Source organism: Bubalus bubalis, chromosome 3 (genome assembly GCF_019923935.1).
Source record: "Bubalus bubalis isolate 160015118507 breed Murrah chromosome 3, NDDB_SH_1, whole genome shotgun sequence".
In the NCBI taxonomy this organism is placed as follows: Eukaryota; Metazoa; Chordata; class Mammalia; order Artiodactyla; family Bovidae; genus Bubalus; species Bubalus bubalis.
Window position 1 is genome coordinate 163,375,455 of NC_059159.1, and position 22,560 is coordinate 163,398,014.

Consider the following 22,560-nt stretch of genomic DNA (forward strand, 5'->3'; position numbering starts at 1 on the left):
TAATATGTACAGAGTTCTAAGGAAAAGAGAGCAAAACATTGTGCTATATTTAAGGAAAGGAATGACATTGTAGAACATGAATGATCTCAAGAACCACACTACTGACAAAAAAAAAAATCAGAATAAATATTTTCAAGAAAGGAGAAGACATCATAAAACACAACAAAGGGTGGTGAGAAGTGAAACCAGTCAAACAAACATTGTTTTTTGCTCTTTTTTCTATAATTTTATTAACTTATCTACTTTGGGCTGTGCTGGGTCTTTGTTGCTCTGTGGGCTTTTCCTCTAGTTGCAGCGAACAGGGGCTACTCTCTAGTTGAGGTGTCCAGGTTTCTTATCACCGTGGCCTTTGTTGTTTCAGAGCAGGGAGCACAGGCTCTAGGGAGCACGGGCTCTAGGGAGCACAGACTTCAGCAGTTGCAGCTCCCGGGCTCTAGAGCACAGGCTCAATAGTTGTGGCACATGGGCTTATTTGCATGTGGGATCTTCCCAGATCCAGGATGAAACCCGTGTCTCCTGAATTGGCAGGCAGATTCAACTGAGCCACCAGGCAAACCCAACAAACACTGTTGATAACAAAATCATGGAAGTGTGGGTAACTGTTAAGAAAAGATTCTTAAAATCAATCTCAATCTAGTACAAAGTTTAGAAATGATTTCAGCACCATGTTCCTAGACTGGATCTATCATCTTAGCTTAGTAAGATTTTTTTTTCCCACTGAGGAATTTGTAAAATGTGTTTATGTATACATTTTTAACACAGAAACCATTTTCCAGCCTGTCCACCTGCCCCAGATTCCTAAAAATGTAGTGAGTAGGAATAAATTAATTTTTCAGGAGCTACTAAAAATAAAAGGTCGAAGTATTATAAGGCAAAAATGCAGTGGTATGGAAAACACTTGGAGTTTCTAGATGCTGATTAGCTCTGTATGAGTCACTGCAGGCATTAATCCGTTTTCTTTGTGTACAGTCATTCAACAGCCTAATAACAATAATTGTTATAATGACTGTTAATAACGATAACTCCTGCATGGCATCTTGTGCATGTCAAGCACTGTTCTAAACACTTCATCATTTATTAATGATCATTTTCCATCTTATTTATTCTTCACAAAACCCCTGAGAGGTTGATGCTATTATTATCCCCATTTGACAGATGAAGTAACTGAAGCATTGAATGGTTAACCTGAAGCCACGCAGGTTAAACAGTGGAAAGGCTAGAATCAGAAGCCATGTGTCTGGCTTCTGAGACCATATCCGTAAACACTACACCACACTGTTTCTTCCTTTACAATCTAATTTTAACATCATCCAATGAATAATTCTCTGTCTCATCCACAGAGATTGTCAGGAACATCAGTTGCCTTAAGGAAGTCTAGATGTATTTACCATATATCACTGAGATGAGTACGACATGATTTTCACATTTAATCCTCTGCTACTTCCTAATGCTCCCAAAGCATACCTTTACTAAACTGTTCTAGATCTTGACTGGATAGACATGTTAAGCTCAACAGGACAAACTCTCCATGTAGTGGTAGATTCCATTGGGTCTCCAAGGTTATAACATGTTTGCTTGTGAAGAAAAAAAAGTTCTGAGCAACCGTATTAACATAGTTAACTAATCAAGAGAGAGATTCCCTATGCCTCATTCTATATATAATATTACTTAGCTTTATCCACAGCCAGAACCATTCTCTGGTAGAAAATAAAGCAAAACCAAGCAAGACACTCTGACCTCATCCCAGAGCCCTGGATGTTCTCTATTTAAAATTCTTTCATGGATTTGAAAGTCAAACAGACCCAGGTTGGAGAATTGACTCTGCTACCTACTAGTTGTACTAATGTCTGTTCTTTAACCTTTCTAAACCACTTCTATAAAATGAAGTTAATTATAGTAGAGTTTTTTGGCACAGATTAAATAAAACATGTGGAAAGCACTTAACACAGTGCCTGCTTGATCTTTGGTCCTCAATACTTGTTAGCCAATATGTGAATGGGCCTCGCCTCTCTACTGACTCAGCTCTCCCTAGAGCACAAGCCACTCCTAACCCACACCTGACCCTGACCATGAGCAATGAGCATGCACACGTACACATCCTCACACGGGGTTCTTGACTAGTGGCAGGGGAGTGGCCACACGGCTTGTTGATTTAAATGCTAGATTTCAGTTCAGTTCAGTTCAGTCGCTCAGTCATGTCCAACTCTTTGCAACCCCATGAACTGCAGCACACCAGGCCTCCCTGTCCATCACCAACTCCCGGAGTCCACCCAAACCCATGTCCATCGAGTCGATGATGCCATCCATCAACTCATCCTCTGTCGTCCCCTTCTCCTCCTGCCCTCAATCTTTCCCAGCATCAGGGTCTTTTCCAATGAGTCAGCTCTTTGCATCAGGTGGCCAAAGTATTGGAGTTTCAACCTCAACATCAGTCCTTCCAATGAACACCCAGGACTGATCTCCTTTAGGATGGACTGGTTGGATTTCCTTGCAGTCCAAGGGACTCTCAAGAGTCTTCTCCAACACCACTGTTCAAAAGCATCAATTCTTCAGTGCTCAGCTTTTTTTATAGTCCAACTCTCACAGCCATACATGACCACTGGAAAAACCATAGCCTTGACTAGACAGACCCTTGTTGGCAAAGTAATGTCTCTGCTTTTTAATATGCTGTCTAGGTTGGTCATAGCTTTCCTTCCAAGGAGCAAGCGTCTTTTAATTTCATTGCTGCAATCGCCATCTGCAGTGATTTTGGAGCCCAAAAAAACAAAGTCAGCTGCTGTTTCCACTGTTTCCCCATCTATCTGCCATGAAGTGATGGGACCAGATGCCATAATCTTAGTTTTCTGAATGTTGTGCTTTAAGCCAACTTTTTCACTCTCCTCTTTCATTTAAATGCTCTAAAACAGAGGCCACAGTCCCTCCTCAAATGCCAAATTCAGCTCAGAAACCTATATCTTAGGAAGCCACATTAGAGGAACACAAACACCTATTTAAGATGGGGACTGTTATTGATATTATCCAGTGTTGGCAAGGATGTGAAGAAATGAAGACCATCATGAGGGACAACAATGCCTTTCTTTGTCCAGGCCTCCGGCATTTTGGAATGCCCTCACGCTGCAAGTGCCATAGAGCTTCTTCCCCTGGGTTGTGGCTCATCGCAAAGTTTCCATGATCGCCAGGAGTCATTCCAGGGGCAGCCTGGGGACCAGAACGTCTGTGGGTTCTCCAGCACTAGAACTGCTGCTGCTCAGCCCTCATCTATACTCAGTGACATCCAAGGAGGCCTACCTGCAACAGCTCCTAAACTTGACTTGAACCCTGCAGAGTACAATGAACAGCAAGTCACAGGAATTTCTCAGAATTCAAGAACTGGGATTTATAATCTTCTGGTTCCAGGCAAGCACTAGATAACTGCTGATACCCCAAAACTTGCTAAAGCTTCTGCCCTACCTAAAGTCCACTGGTGTTCCTGTGAAACTGGGATTCTGGAAGAAACTCAGTGTCATCAAGAAAAGTCATCCATCAGGTTTTACAAAGTAATAAATAAAGGCCTCAAAAAAAAAAAAAAGTAATTGGAATAACTGCCATTGGATATGGGGTTTCTTTTGAGGGTTAAAGGGAGGTTCTAAAATCAGATAGTGGAGATTGTTGCACAACTTTTTTGAATTATACTGAAAACCACTGAATTGTACCCTTTAAAAGAGGGCATTTTGTGGTTTAATTAATTATACCTCAATTTTTTTTTTAAAGGGGAAGGTCACCAAATAATTATAAGAAGTAGAATAAATAGAAGCAGAGCCTAGATAAGGATTTTGTTCCAGGAAGGTCAGTTCTTCCTAAGCTGACATCTATTTGGCCCTTGCATATATTTCTTTCTTTCTTTTTCTTCTTCGTATCCTTTAAAAAACATAATGCATCCTTGGAAACTGTACTGAAATATCCTGTTACAAAATTTTTCCTGTCAAATTCCCACAGACTTGAAAACACAATTTCAGGTGTTAAGTCCTCCCGAAAGCACCGCATCTCTCACCCACTTCCAAGGTAAGTGCCTCCAAGGATTCCAGACTCTGGAAAGCACCCTCTGCTTACCCATGACTAATACATTATACTGAAATTAGCTGTCTGCCATCACCTCCTACTAGCACAGCCTTGGCACGTAGGAAGTGCATGAAAAATGTATATTGAATGAACCATCATCTTCCAAGTTGTTTTTTTTTTAAGGCACCTAACTTAATTCCGCAACACTGCACTTCTGCAATCATGTAGGAAGTAATTTGCTACCTAAAACAACAAGATATTATAAAATGTTTTCTCTGAGGGAACGTGCTCATTCATGCCAAGAATAAATCAAATGTACCCTTTGAGGGAATTTCACCTTGGTACAGGTCAAGAGGAAGAATGAATCAGAGCATCAGAACCTGAGCTTCCTGGGAAAAAGATAAAAAATGCTCTCCTCTCTCTTTGTGTCTCCTCCAAACCTTTAAATATCACAAAGCTTTTTAAGAAGAGTCACTGTGCCTGCTAAGTCACTCCCGTCCTGTCCAACTCTTTGTTATGCTATGGACTGTAGCCTGTCAGGCTCCTCTGTTCATGGGATTCTCCCGGCAAGAATACTGGAGTGGGTTGCCATGACCTCCTCAAGAAGAATCATTAAGTCTACACAAAACCATCGTAGAACCAGGAGTCTTTTCTTGCCTTTCCTCCTCATTACTGTTCAAAGATTTCCTTAGAAAATCCAAGAGCTATATTATCATGACATATAATCATGAAAATAATAACAGGAGCTACTGAAAATTAGAAGGCCCTTGCCCACCCCTTTTATTTGACCAACATATGTCCAAAACCTGACCTTCAAAGCTACTGAGATCCTAAGAGTTGTGCTCCTCACTCAGCTTATTCCTCCAGGAGACAAGCCCACAACTCTAATAGGTGCATCACAGAGCTCACCCCTGGGGCTGTATGCACAGAGCTGGCGAGTACCACAGTCCCTCCAAAGGCCACTGCAGATGGCACGCCATCTCCAAGAATCTCTCCTTGCTGTTTGTTATGAAACATTTCAGACACACAGAACAAGCAAAAAAATATTACAATCTCCCCTAGTTCTACCTCCACCCCCAAGATTCAACAATCATTCACATTTTGCCATTTAAAGGATCTTATAGATAAACACTACACCAGACGCTTCATAATAACACTCCTAGATACTTTAGCACGCAGGTCCCAAAATAAGAATATTATCCTAAAATACTACAATACAGCTATTCCTTCTAACAAAATGAACAATAATTCCCTGATACTAATACTCAGTCCATGTCCAAATATCCCCCATCAATAAAGGAGAGTCCCTTCCTTAAATCACACCCCATCCTGGCCCTGCCCTCTCCCTCCTCCACATCCCAGGTACCAGGTACCCTCAGCCATCACCACGTTGCCATCTGCAACCCCCTTCCTGAGTACCTGTGCAAAAGGTGCCGTCATTGGGGATGAACGTCTTGTTGTTGTTTGTGGCTCGATATCCTTCCAGACAAATGCAATAAAAGCCTCCGGGTGTGTTGTGGCAAGATGTGTGGTTCCCACAGACCACACTGGCTCCATACTGGCACTCATCTTTATCTGTTAGGTACATTGAGACAAAGCACAGAAAGGGCTGTCACTCCATACCACGATCAACCACCCAGACTGTTCTCCTGTGCTATGGACTTGGGAATCAATATTCTATGACAACAGCAGAAAGATCTATTTCCCCAGCCTCTCCTCCACTCACTGTACTTCTCAGACTCCAGGACATGGGCCACTTGTCGTCGCATGCCAAGTATGTACGAAACCACAAGAGAAACTCAACATCTCATTCTGATAGCCCATCCTATTTGAAGACTGGGAGATGGAGATGCTTTCTGAACTTCTCCACACTTAAAAAGATCTTGTCATAGGCCTAGGGGGAAAAAAATCCAGCAGAATCCCACTTTTCCAGCTCAGCCATTCCCTTGCCTTTTTTTACAAAAATCAAAGTAGCATGATTTTGCATCCAATGATTAACTGGAAAATCTGTTACTTCTGAGTCACCAGGACACACAATGGAATTAGTGCTCAAGCCTCATCCGGGGCAGGGCTAATACTGTGGCAGAAGCAGCTCCTGCTGATCCTTAGTGATCCATATAAACAATGTTAAGCACCCAGTGAGGGGGGCTGGAACCTGGGATGCGTGATGAGACCACAGGACCTGCCCTGACTATTTCTAATTCAATCATTTGACATCAATGTCAAATGAACATAAACCTCCCTCCTGTCCTCCAGCTCAGGGGTCAGCAAACTTTTTCTGTCAAAGGCCAGTCATGGGTCTCCGGTTGCAACTGCTCATCCATACTTTGGATCATAAAAGCACAGAGAGTCAGTAAACAAATTAAGACCCTATTACAAAAACAGGCAGCAGTGAAGTCTGGCTCCCAGGTTAGAATTCACTCACTCTGCCTTAGACTGTACCATCAGAGGAAACTCCTGTGACCAATTTCTCTTACATCCTTTGAGAGGTGATCTATCCAGCTAGTTTTTTGTGGCAGAGGATATCATCTGCTGAGGAACTGGAGTTTTTTGTCACTTAGTGTTTTATTACATTACTGGTCCCCTCACAAGAGTTCAATTGCCTCTCACAATTGCACACAATTCCTGCTAACCCAAGAGCACCCCACACTCCGTTCAAAATCTGGTAGGTTTTTTCTTTCATTTTCCTTATATTATCTTTTTAAAATTTAATTAAATCTATTCATCATTAAAACTATCTGTGGTTAAAAGATCTGACCAAGAACACAGAGAGGCAAAATGGACCCTCAAGCCATAGCCAGGTCAAGTGTCCTGGCTTACTAAGCAGGGTACGGGGGTTTCAGACACAAGTCCACCTGCCCATAAGATGGAATATTCCTTTGCTGTTGTTCCCGCGGCATATCTCCCCTGCAGACTTCATCAGAAGGGACATATGGGTTTGTAGGAGATTCTAGAGTTCTTAGGTCCCATGACTTGGCATTGGCACATCTGTGATCTTACCTGCAACGTATGGTGTGGTCTCAGCACACCAGTTATTGGAATATGTAGTATATAGTGTTTTTATCCTAAACAGAGAGGGTCAGGAAGGCCCAACTCCAGCCTGCAGGAACAAGCAAAGTTGTGTGATTGTGAAAACATTTACCTGTGAAGTAGAATATGAGTTTTTGAACTCAGGATTTAATTGTTATTTTTCTTTAGGAAGCAAAAAAAAAAAACAAAAACATACCACAGAGAGGTGGTATACACTGTCAATTCACAGCTACAAGGCAAAACTATCCATATGTACACTGCAGGTAACATGGATGCTGGGAGGAAACCATGATTATCCTAACATCCGTTACTGTAAAGCTGCTATGGAACTCTCTCTCTCTCTCTGAATTGGGCTTGAAACTGGATATTATCTGACTCTTATGGCATGGTGGATTCTCTGAGACAAAAAATAATTTCAGATACTTCTAGTCTAAAGGTATTTGTATTTCTGTAAGTCATCCAAGAGCTTAAAGGGTCACAACTACAAAAAATTTGAAGGATGGATTTTGGTAGACATAAGACTCAAAGAAACAGTATTTCAGCTATCAGCCAGAAAAGTTCAATAGGCAATTGTGCTTTGTTTTTCCTCATGGTACTAATAAAAATAGTTTTCTGTCAAAACAACTAGAGAAATTTAAAAAGACAATACTCACTCAAATTGCTAAGTTAAACCAAGACTTAAAAACAGATTTCATATCTGTGTTAGGTCAGAGAGTTCCCAGAGTTTCAAGTTCAGTGACCTCTAACACGAGGGATAATTCCTTGTAAACGCTAAAGAAAGGATATATCCAAACACTAAAACAGAGACTTACTGTAATTGATAAAACTTCTTATAATAAAAGCACATGAACAATAGCAATGTTTTCCCCCCAAGGACACCAACTCTTTAATACTGGAGAATCTTGTTTCTTGATGAAGTTTTCAACTTAGCCTAGAGTCAGAACTTACCAATACAATGAGTCCTCCCATTGCCCACAAATCCATATTTGCAGATACAGATGCTCGTTGTTTCTCTTTTCAAGCAAGTAGCATGTTCATGGCAAGTGGCACAGATATCCGAATGGAAATCTGAATCATAAATTGCATATATCAGGAAAAGAACATTTCGATAACATACTCTAGATGAGTCACATTTTTGGTAGCAGACATTTACAATGGAGAACCAACATTTGAATACCAAAATTATAAAGGGTTGATTTTATTCCATACTGTTCATACTGTTCATGGGGGGTTCTCACAGCAAGAATACTGGAGTGGTATACCATTTCCTCCTCCAGAGGACCAGTTTTGTCACTGACTACGCTAAAGCCTTTGACTGTGTGGTTCACAACAAACTGTGGAAAATTCTTAAAGAGATAGGAATACCAGACCACCTTACCTGCCTCCTGAGAAACCTGTATGCAGGTGAAGAAACAACAGAACTTGACATGGAATAATGGACTGGTTCCAAATTGGGAAAGGAGTACATCAAGGCTATATATTGTCACCCTGCTTGTTTAACTTCTATGCAGAATGTATCATGCAAAATGCTGGGCTGGATGAAGCACAAGCCAGAATCAAGACTGCAGGGAGAAAAATCAATAGCATCAAAAATGCAGATGATACCACTCTAGTGGCAGAAAGTGAAAACGAATTAAAGAGCCTCCTGATGAGGATAAAAGAGGAGAATGAAAAGGTTGGCTTAAAACTCAACATTCAAAAAACCAAGATCATGGCATCAGATCCCATCACTTCATGGTAAATAGGAGAAAAGTGGAAGCAGTGACAGATTTTATTTTCTTGGCTTCAAAAATCACTGCAGATGGTGACTGCAATCGTGAAATTAAAAGACACTTGCTCCTGAGAAGAAAAGTGATGATAAATCTAGACAGTATATTAAAAAGCAGAGACATCACTTTCCTAACAAAGGTCTGTCTAGTCAAAGCTATGGTTTTTCCAGTAGTTATATATGAGTGTGAGAGTTGGACAATAAAAAAGGCTGAGCACCCAAGAATTAATGCTTTTGAATTGTGGTGCTGGAGAAGACTCCTGAGAATCCACTGTACTGCAAGGAGATCAAACCAGTCAATTCTAAAGGAAATCAACCCTGAATATTCATTGGAAGGACTGATGCTGAAGTTGAAGCTCTAATACTTTGGCCACGTGATGCCAAGAACTGACTCAATGAAAAGACTCTGATACTGGGAAAGACTGAAGGTAAAAGGAGAAAAGGGCAGCAGAGGGTGAGATGGTTGGATAGCATCACTGACTCAGTGGACATGAATTTGAGCAAACTCTGGGAGACAGTGAAGGACAGGGAAGCCTGGTGTGCTGCAGTCCATGGAGTGGCAAAGAGTTGGACATGACTTAGTGACTGAACAACAACAAAAGACCTTATTTCATCCTTAGAAATCTGCAGTGGTTGCCCACTCCCCACAAGTAGAGGGCAAATTCTACCTGGTATTCAGCACTTCCATAAGTGTAACCCCAGACTAACTCCTGTAAGCCTCAATGCTTCCAAACTCAAATATACAGTGTTCTCCAGGAAAGAGGCCAACTGCTCTTTACACACAAACATGCTACCCACTGTCTTAGTTCATGCCCTAGTCATGATGTTCCTTCATCTGGAATGTCTATCCTTCCCTCTCTGGCCAACTAGCACCTATTCTCATTTCAAGACCCAGCTTAAATATCACACTCCCCTAGGGTGGTCTGCATTCCTTCATTCTTTAGGAAAATTAAATGTATCTTCCTCTGTGCTTTCCTAATGCTTATACATTCCCATATCAAACATGTTAATTTGTCAATATATTCTATTCCATCTCTGTCTTCCCAGCTTGTTATTATGAATGAGCTTCTCAAGGACAGGAATTATGTCATTTGCCCACATAGCATTATGGCAGGGTAAAAACATTCAGTATATTTTTATTGGCCAACTGGATAAAGGCACCTGCAGTCCTACTGCCTACAACTTAAAAAGCAAATGGGGAAATTCCCTGGGCATTAGGACTCCATGCTTCTACTGCAGGGGGCATAGGTTCAATCCCTGGTGGGGGAATTAATATCCTGCAAGCTGTGCAGCATGACCAAAAAATAAATAAAATAAACTACAATAGTTATTTTTAAAAAGAAGCAAATGGAGGGGAGAGGTACTCATCTACTGCCCTATCCATTTTGCTTTTAGGGAAAAAGTGGAAAATGTGTTTTAAATGTCAGTGAGACAATAACCAGTCCCAGGAGGATCACCAGATCCCAATTATTTAGATAAGCAGCAAAAATGTTTGGGGCTAAAATTCCTGAAACATCCAGTTCTACCAGATGGCAATACATGGCCCAAGATCACACAAGAATTTCTAGCCGAGGCTCTGTGGGAACATTATATTGCACTCCCAGTGTCTGTAATATCAGGAGTTGACCTAGGAAGGAGAACATTTCAGCATGGAATTTCACCTTAGTCTTGGCTCCATTACTACCCAGGTAATAAAGACTTAGCCCACAGACTGCTCTAGGCATGAAACCAACTAAGAAAGGGCGACATACAAATATTTTTAATCAGGCTTGATTTTTTTTTTTAAACAAAATACAACACAAAAATGAGACAAGCCATGCTTATCACTAAGAAGTACTAAATTAACCATAGGATATTTACAAATTTTATTATATCCCAAACTTTAAAGAAAAATGCAACAAATTTTAAAAAGTAGAAATTATATAGGTCATACTGACTACCATGTAATAATATAATAAAATTACAAGATAAAACATAAGATTTGCATCCCCAAAAGTAAGCCTTCTTGTAAATTACAGAACAGTCTTCTAAATAATTATTGGAGCAAAAAGAGGATATCAACATTGAAATGTTTAATACCAGACATAAAAGCTTATCTACTTCAGAAAAGCTGAGTTTGACATGTTTTTATATACTTTAAAAGAAAAAAAAAAAGCAGGCAGCCAGGGGATGGGGGAAAATAGAATTTTAATGCAAGAAGCTTGAAGAAAGACAAAACAAATAGAGGCTGTGGGATAGGGGAGTTAGGACTTAGTAAAAAGATATTAAAGAATTAGAAAATATATTCAAATTCCTTGAAAAAACTTTTGCCAAAGTCAGCCCATCATAAAGACTAGTAGTCAAATTCAAGATTGGTAAAGAAAAAAAAAGAGTATATATACAAACATACAACTAAAATACATAAACAATTTCTTTTAAATTACAAATGAAAGACTTTCAATTAAACACAGCATATTAAACACACTCACAACCCTCCCCCCCTCCCCCAAGTTTAAAAATGACACTAAAGGACCACGAAGGTATAAACCCTGGGAGAGAAGATGACAGCAGCCAAGGATGCTGACAATATTTCAGAAGATGAAAGAGATGGACATGTGGGAATTGACTGAGAGGAAGAATTAAAAGGAAAGAAAAAAGAAAGGAAGGAAGGGAGAAAGGAAGAAAGAGGGAGAGAGGGAAAAAAAAGAATAATTAAAATAAAAATAAATAAAAGTCAAGCTGAAAGGCTCAGGAATGAGGTCCCTAAGTGCCTCAGAAGGCAAACATAAAGGGTAGGGCCTGAGAGTTTAAGGAACAAGTGGAAAATGTGGAGGAGTAGTTAAATGCCCAGATCCTCTAACTAACCCTGGCATAAGATGGAACTTTACAACCTGGAAAAATGCACCAGGAAGGTTCCAGTTACATGAGCAACAGACAGAGTTGAAGGGAGAGATTCGTCCCCACACTAAATGTCTACCAATATGGGGTAAATCTATTTAACCATTTTTAATACACAAGATGTGTGCCAGGTTACCAAAGGCTTCCCATACCACCTGCAGAAGAGAAAGTGGTTTCCAGAGAAAGTGGGACCTCAACGGAAGCCTCTTGTTCAGCCATAATTAGCCCACTCTGCAGGGCCTAGTAGGGAGAGCCTCTGAGTGCTAATTGCTTGTGGGACCAGGAGTGGGGAAGAAACCTATCCTAAAGAAAGGGGTAGGAAGCACAACCTCAATACAAGGAAGGGCAGGGGCTGGGGTGGGTTTGGGGCTGCTTCTGACCACACAATAGTATCCACTGATCAACAGCTCCTATCACTAGAGGGCTTCTCCTGAGGTCCAGTGGTTGAGACTCTGCCTACCAATGCAGGGGACACAGGTTCCAGCCCTGGTCCCGGAAGATTCCACATGCTGGAGAGCACTAAGCCTCTGTGCCACAACGACTGAGCCCGAGCTCTAGAGCCTGAAAGCCACAACTACCGAAATCACGGGCGGCAACTACGGAAGCCCAAGAGCCTGTGGGCTCCGCAACAAGAGAAGCCACCACAATGAGAAGCCAGAGCACCGCAGCAGAATAGCGCCTGCTCACTGCAACTAGAGAGAGCCTGTGCGCAGCAACAGAGACACAGCACAACGGAAAATTAATTAATTTTAAAAAAGAACCACTGGAGAAGAGCATAAATGTACACAATTAGTTTACAAAGTGATTTTAAAATTTAACAATGTTAAATTTTGCAGACATTAATCACATATTTATTCCTTCTTGAAAAAAAAAGTGTTGGTTGTTCAGTCCGTTTTTTACTGTTCCCTAATGAATTACTCCAAAACTTAGCAACTTAAAACAATAATAAACATTTGTAGTCACACAAACATCCAGAATCACTGGAGACAAAGTAACCAATTCAACCCAGTTTTAATACTAAAAGTCCCCTGTCCCAGGAAACCCCTCAGTTGGATGCAAACCAAGAAAATTTGTCACCCTATTTGGAGAGCTTGTTAAAACAGAGTCTGAAGTGTTGGGTTTGGGTGTGGGCAGGGCCTGAGAATCTGCATTTCTAGGAAGCTCCCAGATGGACCACACTACCAGCAGCACTGAAGTGAAAGTGAAAGTTGCTCAGTTGTGTCTGACTCTGCAACCCATAGGCTGCACAGTCCATGGACTTCTCCAGGCCAGAATACTGGAGTAGGTAGCCTTTCCCTTCTCCAGGGGATCTTCCCAACCCAGTGATCAAACCCAGGTCTCCCACACTGCAGGCGGATTCTTTACCAACTGAGCCACCAGAAGAAGTCTCACTCTATCAAGGACCCTGGGGAAAGAAAAGGCAATACCAAAGACATCTTTCACCAAGTCTGGACTGAGGCGCAGCTCAGCCGTGGGACCAACATGACAGAGAGAATAACCCAACAGAATCCTCCAGGCCAGTGCCCAGGTCACTGTGCCTTTGCTATTACCTAGGGACAGGGGTGGCGACAGGAACTGTGTCAAGGCGCAGCTTCACAGCCACATGAAGGATGACGTGACTTCTGTCTTCAGCAGATTCCGCTTAGGACAGCAGAGGGGTAGCTGTGATGCAGTAACCGAGGTGACTACTAGAGGTGAGGGACACCCCCCCACACCTTCCCCTTGGCCTAGGGATGCCTAGAATTACTGGCAGAGCCACAGGAGAATGCAAACTCCAAAAGTCTAAGAGGATACACCTGACAGGTACTCTCTGTTACTATTACTGTATCTCTCAGCTGAGGCCTGCCACCCGAGACCCACTTCCCTTCTCTACTCTGCAGTGACTAAGTCAGCTAAAACCACATCCAACAATGAGAGCACCAGTGTCTCAGTCTCAATTGGGGTTTTCTCTCTTGCTCCCTGATTATGGGATCATAGGCAAGGAAACTGTCAGAGATCTGATTTTAATCTTTCAGATGGAGATCACGTTTCGAGGACTAAATGAGAAATATCAGTGCTTCAGGAGCTTTCAAGCACTAAACAAAGAGCTAATTTCCATGAATATTTATCTCTTTCCATAGATATTGTTATTGTTGTGAGACAGTGCCTGGTCTGAGACACCCTGGTTCAGAGCAGGCTTAAGACAGATCACTTGGGCTACAGTCCTAGCTTGGCCACTAGCTAGCTGAGGAATCCTTGACAATCCTGTGCCTCAGTTTCCTGTAAATCTGTAATCCGAGGATGAAAATAAACCTACAGGCTGTTTTGTGGGTTGAAGAGTAAATGAGTTCATTCGTGTAAAGCAATTAGAATATGTCAGGCATTATTGTAACATCCACTGAACAGCTCTTCGTTAATGAATAAATGAAGGTACTGACAGCTAGCCAGCTCCCAATTATACTAATAAAGAGTCATGGAGAGCTGCACTGATGCAAAAACCCAAAGGAATATCGTGTAGACAGATGCCTACCTATTCAGGGGGTTGATATTCTGGGAACCATAGTACCTTCGCTTCCTTGTCCACTCCCTGTCCACCTCCCACATCCTCTCAGCCTTCTGAGTAACATCTGACTCAGAAGTTGTAAGTTCAGCTTCCTCACCCTTTCAGCTCTGCTTACCCTCCCTCCTCTCCATGTCACACTGCACATGGACGCCTAGACCTCGGGATGGAGTGGAGGCTGCCAGCTCGTATTTCAAAATTCAAGTAGCAACTTACATGCACCCTTGAAACAACAGCAGATGGACTGTGACAAAGCAGATTTTGTCCACTGTCAAGGGAAGAAGGAAGTTTTAAAAGCACAAATGGAGTGCTTGGATTCAAATCGTGATCTACTCCCCAGCCATTTACCAGACAAGCCCACTGCACCACCTGCCTGAGATCCTGTCTCTCAAACTCATGGAGACATGTGGAAACAGATCAGATGACCTGAGGAAGAAAGCAAAGGGGGGCCGACGCTCAGGAAGAGAAAGCATTCCTGAGTCTTCTACAGTACCGCAGAAAATCGCACGGCTCCTAAGAGACTGCATCAAATTCCAGAGACAGAAGGAACGTGAGAGATCTGGTAGTCTCTCCTCTCCAACATCCCTGACAGGAAAACAAAAACAAACAAACAAAATAGCCTCTGCATTAAAAATCCGCCAAGACAGAGCACACTCTACTCTTTCAAGCAGTATAGTCCTCGCAGGGCAGTGGGAACCATGGTCCACTCCCTCTCCCCTCAGTGCAGGGCTGCCATTCCCAGTCAAGAACCTACAACCTTTCCTTGCATTAAATGACTATCAACCCGCAGCTGCGCTGGCCCTTTTGCCTTCTTCTGTCCACCTTCCTCTTTAACTGAGACCAACTTGCAGCAGGACCGCCACACCGGCCTCCAGACCAGGAACCAACCCACGCCAAGTGTCCCAACGTCAGTGCTTCGGGACTCTGAGCAAAGCAGTCACACCCTAAGGTTCATGTCCTGAGTGTCACCCACAAACAGGCTGCCTCACATTCTCCAGCAAGCTGCATACCTTTTTTTTTTTTTTTCTGTAATCCATATTCAACCCCACCCCCACCTCACCCCCCACCCCGTCCCCTTTGCAGACCTAAGGCCAACAGGCCACTTGCTGCCTTGGGCTGCAGAGACCTAAGAGCCCATTTTAGGATTTGACCAGAAGCTGAGAATAGGCCCTAAGAGCCAAGTTCCTGGAGAAGGAAGACAGGCCACGGTGGGAATCGGCCTCGTCAGCTCTAATCCTGCTCTGTTACTTTGAGTGACTGTAAGTCACTCCAAAACAAGGCACTCCTTCCATTTCCCCCTGTTTCCTCCTCTTCTCACTCTGAACAGAGTATGTGCGGCTGTGATTCACGATGACAGAATGAAAACTAAGCCTATGGGATGCAGATTCGGGAAGTCAGCTCCCTTCATACCATAACAACTTCCCCAACCCCCTCCACCATCGCTCCCCAAGCCTCTCAAGGCCTCTGCCCACCCCCTGGCTTTCCCCAACCCCAAAGGGCCTGAGCCAACAGGTTCCTCAGCCACTCCCAGACTCAGAGCAATACCAGGGAAACAGGACTGACTGGTTCCAGCCCTCCTCACCCATTACTAACCTCTCTGCTCCACTAGGGCTTGGCACCTCACCCACCCACCAACACCCTCCTGCTCTATCTACTACCATCTCACACCTTCCTCCCACTCAGGCTACCTGACTTCCGCTCCTCCACTCTCTCCTCCCTGAAGCATCTTTGTTGTTGTTGTTGTTGTTCAGTCGTTCAGTCATGTCCGACTCTTTGCAACCCCACAGACTGCAGCACACCAGGCTTCTCTGTTTTTCACCGTCTCTTGGAGCTTGCTCAAACTCATGTCCATCAAATCGGCGATGCCACCCAATCATCTCATCCTCTGTCATCCCCTTCTCCTCCTGTTTCAATATTTCCCAGGATCAGCATCTTTTCTAATTAATTGGCTCTTTGCATCAGGTGGCCAAAGTACTGAAGCTTTAGCTTCAGCATCAGTCCTTCCAATGAATATTCAGGGTTGATCTCCTTTAGAAATGACTGGTTTGATCTCCTTGCAGTCCAAGGGACTCTCAAGAGTCTTCTCCAACACCACAGTTCAAAAGCATCAATTGTTCGGCACTCAGCCTTCTATATGGTCCAACTCTCACATCCATACATGACTACTGGAAAAACCATAGCTTTGACTAGACGGACCTTTGTTGGCAAAGTAATGTCTCTGATTTTTAATATGCTGTCTAGGCTGGTCATAGCTTTTCTTCCAAGGAGCAAGCATCCTTTAATTTCATGGGTGTGGTCACCATCTGCAGTGATGTTGGAGCCCAAGAAAATAAAGTCTCTCACTGTTTCCATTGTTTCCCCATCTAGTTGCCATGAAGTGATGGGACCAGATGCCATGATCTTAGCTTTTTGAATTTGAGTTTTCAGCCAGCTTTTTCACTCTCCTCTTTCACCTTCATCAAGAGGCTCTTTAGTTCCTCTTTGCTTTCTGCCATAAAGGTGGTATCATTTGCATATCTGAGGTTATTGATATTTCTCCCTGCAATCTTGATTCCAGCATGTGGTTTGTCCAGCCTGGCATTTTGCATGGTGTACTCTGCATAGAAGTTAAATAAGAAGGGTGACAATATACAGCCTCGACGTACTCCTTTCCCGATTTGGAACCAGTGTGTTGTTCCATGTCTGGTTCTAACTGTTGCTTCTTGACCTGCATACAGGTTTCTCAGGAGGCAAGTGAGGTGGTCTGGTATTCCCATCTCTTTGAGAATTTTCCACAGTGTGTTGTGATCCGCACAGTCAAAGGCTGTGTGGAGCATCTTGGATGACAGTTAAATATAATTTAGCAATGTTACCAGTGACAGACTGAAAATACAAATGGACAATGGCTAGATCATACATAAAAACAGAACTCTGACCTACAACCTGCAACCACTGGTCTAGTAAGTCAAACCACCTCTGTAACGGCCAAGTGATCAGGATTTAATCAGTATTGGCCAGTTTCCCTAATATTTGCCCATGCCTCAAACTTAGGGCCAATCAGAGAAAGCCAAATACACTCCCCTAACCAATTGGATGCCGGCCATTAGAGGGAAGCCATCTCCAGCTTCCCCATGGCAACATCCTCCAGTCAACGGGGGCACACCTGAAGACTTCCCTTTTCCACTGTCAAACTGTGACACTCCCCAGCCTGTCTTTGAGTCTCTGACAAACATAAGAGATGATGGCTGACTCTCTTGCTAGAGAAAGCTCTATATAAACCGCCTTTGCCTATTCTCATGGAGTAGTCTTCATTTATTTCCATACCAGATTCCGAATACAAGCCACAGTCCCTACTCACAAGGACCTCTCACACTAGTAAACAATTACACTGCAATATGGCGTAAGCGTATAGGGCAAAGGTATTATATAGATATGTATGTGTACATATGTGTATGTATAGATACTTCCTTAAGTGTGTAGTGTCCCACACAATATAGCACAGAGGCATGTGTGTGGTGTCTCTGGTGCTGCAAAGGGAACTGGAAAACTCCAAGGGGCCTCCAAGAAGGAGGACAATTGGGCTGGTTTTGAAAACTGCACACCACTCACTAAGTAGCCAGCTGTAGGGGAAGGCAAGAGCAGGTCTCCATTCTTCTCCTTCCTTCCCCTCTCCTTATGAAGATTTCCACTTGTAGACCACCTTTGCTTTTCGACCTTCTCCAGTAACTCTCATTTTTTTTTTTACATTTTCAGTTTCTCACTCTACTGGATAATTCATCTCATTCTAAAATGTGTTAGATGTACTGATGAACCTCTTTCCAGTGCAGGAATACTGACACAGATGTAGAGAACAGATGTGGACACAGGAGGGAGGGGAAGATGGGATGAGTAGGGAAATTAGGATTGACATATGTACACTACCATGTGTAAAACAGATAGCTAGTGAGAAGCTGCTATAAAGCTTAAGACGCTCAGCTCACGCTCTGTGATGACCTAGAGGGACGGGAGTGGGGCGGAGGTCTATGGGGGAGGGGATATATGCATACATACAGCTGATTCACTTCATTGTACAGCAGAAACTAACAAAGCATCCTAAGGTAATTACAGTCCAATAAAAATAGAAATAAAATGTGCTGGAGACAGCTTTACCACTGTTCTCCTGGCCAAAAAAAAGAGAATATCTTGCACTGACCTGGCCAGCCCAACTGAACACAATCTCCTATTTGCTTTGATCTTCTTTAAAGAGTATCTACTCTGTAGACAAGGTCCTGCATTCATTTGAGCCCTCTGCATCTGGCTCTCACTCTCACTGCTCAGCTAGCTCTGGCTCCCACTGACAGAGTCACCAAAACTAAAGACTTGTTCTCAGTCTCCACGCCCTTGGCTCCCATTCTCCTGGTTTCCTCAATGCTCTTCTAGTTCAGTTTTCCTTTGACCTATGTGGGCGCTGCTCCTTCTCCTCCACAGGTACCATTTGAACTTAGTCTTTCCAAGAATCTGTCCTCAAAGGCTACTAAACACATCAAAAGAAGCTCAACGTCACTCACTATTAGAGAAGTGCAAATCAAAACTACAATGACATATCACCTCATACTGGTCAGAATGGTCATCTTCAAAAAAATCTACCAATAGTGAATGCTGGAGAGGGTGTGGAGAAAAGGGAACCCCCTTGCACTGTTGGTGGGAATGTAAATTGATACAGCCACTATGGAAGACGGTATGGAGACTTCTTTAAAAACTACAAATAAAACTACCATATGATCCAACAACCCCACTACTGGGCATACACCCTGAGAAAACCATAAATGAAAAAGACACATGTACTCCACTGTTCATTGCAACACTATTTACAATAGCTAGGACAGGGAAGCAACCTAGGTGTCCATCAACAGATGGATGAAAAAGCTGTGGTACATATATACAATGGAATATTACTCAGCCATAAAAAGGAACACATTTGAGTCAGTGCTAATTAGGTGGATGAACCTAGAGCCTATTATACAGAGTGAAGTAAGTCAGAAAGAGAAAAGCAAATATCGTATATTAACACATATTGATGGAACCTAGAAAAACGGTACTGATGAATAGGTTATTTGCAGGGTAGCAGTAGAGATGCAAAAATAGAACAGACTTATGGACACATATATGGGTAGGAAGAAGAGGGTGGGACGAACGGAGAGAGTAGCGTGGAAACATATACACTAACATATGTAAAGTAGATAGCCAGTGGGAATCTGCTGTATGACTCAGAGAATTCAAACTGGGGCTCTGTGACAACCTAGAGGGGTGGGATGTGGCAGGAGGTGGAATGGAGGCTCGCAAGGAAGGGAACATCCATGTTGATGTATGGAAGAAATCAACAGAATATTGTGATTATCCTTCAATTAAAAATAAATAATGAAAAAATTGGAAAAAAACAAAAACCAAAAAGAATCTGTCCTTGGTCCTCTTAGTCTTATCAGCCTCAAGGCTTCAAGTGACCACTGAGTCACCATCACTGCAGACACTTACTGTCCACCGTCTCAGTTCCCTGTTGATTTCATCTCTCCAAATTCCTAACATCACCTCAAATTCAGGATCTCCAAAACAACAAAGCATCTTTCTTCCCAAATCTTTTTTTGTCCTCCTATAGAACCATATATGAAAGTGGCACCATAAAGAAGACTGAGGGCCGAAGAACTGATGCATTCGAACTGTGGTGTTGGAGAAGACTTTTGAGAGTCCCTTGGACTACAAGGAGATCCAACCAGTCAATCCTAAAGGAGATCAACCCTGAATATTCATTGGAAGGACTGATGCTGAAGCTGAAACTCCAAAACTTTGGCCGCCTGATGTGAAGAGCTGACTCATTGAAAAAGACCCTAAGGCTGGGAAAAACTGAGGGCTGGAGGAGAAGGAGGGTACAGAGGATAAGATGGTTGGATAGCATCACCAACTCAGTGGACATTAGTTTGAGCAAACTCCGGGAAATAGTGAGGACATGGAAGCCCGGTGTGCTGCAGTCCATGGGGTCAACAAACAGTCAAACATGACTTAGCAACTGAACAGCAATGGAACCATATGGGGCTTCTCAGGTAGCACCAGTGGTAAAGAGCCTGCCTGCCCAATGCAGGAGATGCAGAGAGGCGGGTTCAATCCTTGGGTCATGAAGATCCCTGGAGCGGGAAATGGCAACCCACTCCAGGGAAATCAGGCAAGAAACCTGGTGGGCTACAGTCCACGGGGTCGCAAAGAGTAGGACATGACGGAGCACTATAGCACTATAGAACCATATACCAAATCAACCCGCCCCAAACCTGTAGTGTTCCATCTTCCCTCTTTGGTTCCCTTGAACCTTAACATCTGTCATTAAGTCCTTCCCTTTCCACCTTATCATCTACACACAGTCCTCATTTCCTGCTGTTATGACTGTGGGGCCAAGAGTCAGGGCTTTTAGAACAGATGTAACAACTTCCTCAACAGCCTGTAAGCCTCCAGTCAGTTCCCACACTGTCTACCACAAGGAAACCTGCCCTTGATCACACCAGGTTCTCCACGGTTGTAAAGGATGGGAAAATGCTGACATAGGGAGAGGAGGCTCAACCTCAACCCTGACTTCCATTTCCCAAGATTCACACCACAGCAGTTAAGCAGTTGCAGATGGCTGGGCTTATGTAGTTACTTCGGTCAACATCTGAGCCCAGCAAGTCAATGGGAACACAGCGGACAGTTTCCAAGGCTACTGTCTTCACATAGAGATTCTGAAGTATGCTCCAAGCATCTGCAAGCTTTTAGCTACACTGCTGTGGGAGACCAAGTTAGAGAAGGAAGTTAGAAAGCCCATCAGAGCATCTGATGTTAAAAAAAGGGGGGGGGGCACTTCAGAAGATTCGCCAACCAAGAAAAATACCATCCGGGGATAGTGAAAGTCCCAAGGTGAAGAGAATTGGGGGGAACAAGAGTAGGAGCCACAGAGTCTCTGAGCATCTCCTTACATGGTATTTGCCATCCACTACAGGATGACTGTTTGATTTACTTCACTTCACTTCACTTCACAGGATGACTGTTTCATTTTATTAGGGAAGCTAGACGCTTTCCTTATACCTCTTTTTTCGGCTGCACTGCCTGGCATGTGGGATCTTAGTTCCCCAGTCAGGGGTTGAATCCATGCCCTCTGTTGTGGAAGCATGGAGTCTTACCCACTGGACCAACAGAAGAGTCTCCCCTGTACCATTTTTTATATCACTCACTCCCTGTACTAAACCTGCAGTGATTATCAATGGCTCCTCACTGCCCAGAAACATCTAAGTCTGAATGCCTGAGTCTGCCAACTATAACGCACTGCCTTCTGGTGAAATCCAACCTGCTGTTCTGCCCCCATTTTCCACCCACCTTCTACACTTCTACACGGAAATGCAGACCCTGTGCTTTTGTGCCTCCACGTGCTTTCTTACTTTGTCCCCTCCATCTGGGATTCATTCATCCACTCATTCATTCTCAGTGGAGAGCTGACTGTGCCCTCTGCGATGAGCTGGGATGCCTTTTCCTCAGCTTCCCATATCGAATATTATCTACTTGTTTTGGCCCCATTTAAGGGTCACCTCATCCACGGTGCCACCGGATTCCCTTATTCAGATGTAGTCTCTCCCTCTTCTGACCATTCAACTTTTCAGAGCACTGATGGGGTTCTAGGGCTTACCTGGTGGCTCAGGCAGTAAAGAATCTGCCTGTAATTCAGGAGACCAGGGTTCGATCCCTGAGTTGGGAGGATTCCCCTGGAGAAGGAACTGGCAACCCACTCCCTGGAGAATTTCATGACCAGAGGAGCCTGGCAAGCTACTACTCCAACTGCATGGAAATGGATTATTTGCTTGTGTCTTCTCCAGAATGGGCTTCCTGGTGGCTCAGACATAAAGAATCTGCCTGCAATGAGGGAGACCTGGGTTCCATCCCTGGGTTGGGAAGATCCCCTGGAGGAGGGCATGGCAACCCACTCCAGTATTCTTGCCTGGAGAATCCCATGGACAGAGGAGCCAGGCCGGCTACAGTTCATGGGGTGGCAAAGAGTCGGACACGACTATGAGGTCAATGAGGGCCAGCACTGGGACCTCACATCCTTCTCAGGAAAACTATTCAAGGACCATTCATCTGTTAAATGAATCAACTGATTAATGAGTGCTTTATTCCCATAAACTTCCTTACACTTCTTTATCACCATATTAGCACCCGGTTCTTCATCAAATGTCAAAAATTAAAAGGCAGGAAGAAAACTGCTCCAGGGTCAAGAATTTGTCGCGCAAAAGCCACAGCGGGGCCGGAAGCGTGACAGTGCAGGCGGAACGCCCTTCCA

General features: G+C 43.4%; 1 protein-coding gene across 1 annotated transcript in view; it reads right to left on the reverse strand.

Moving 5' to 3' along the window:
* The window catches only part of SUSD1 (sushi domain containing 1), a 136,170-nt gene that overhangs the window by 112,182 nt on the left and 1,428 nt on the right, over window positions 1-22,560 (reverse strand). The window contains exons 2-3 of the mRNA XM_044940451.2: window positions 8,017-8,136; window positions 5,458-5,613 (exon numbers count right to left, since the gene is read on the reverse strand). Of these exons, the coding sequence (XP_044796386.2) occupies window positions 5,458-5,613; window positions 8,017-8,136 (276 nt within the window). The remainder of the gene's footprint in view (window positions 1-5,457; window positions 5,614-8,016; window positions 8,137-22,560) is intronic.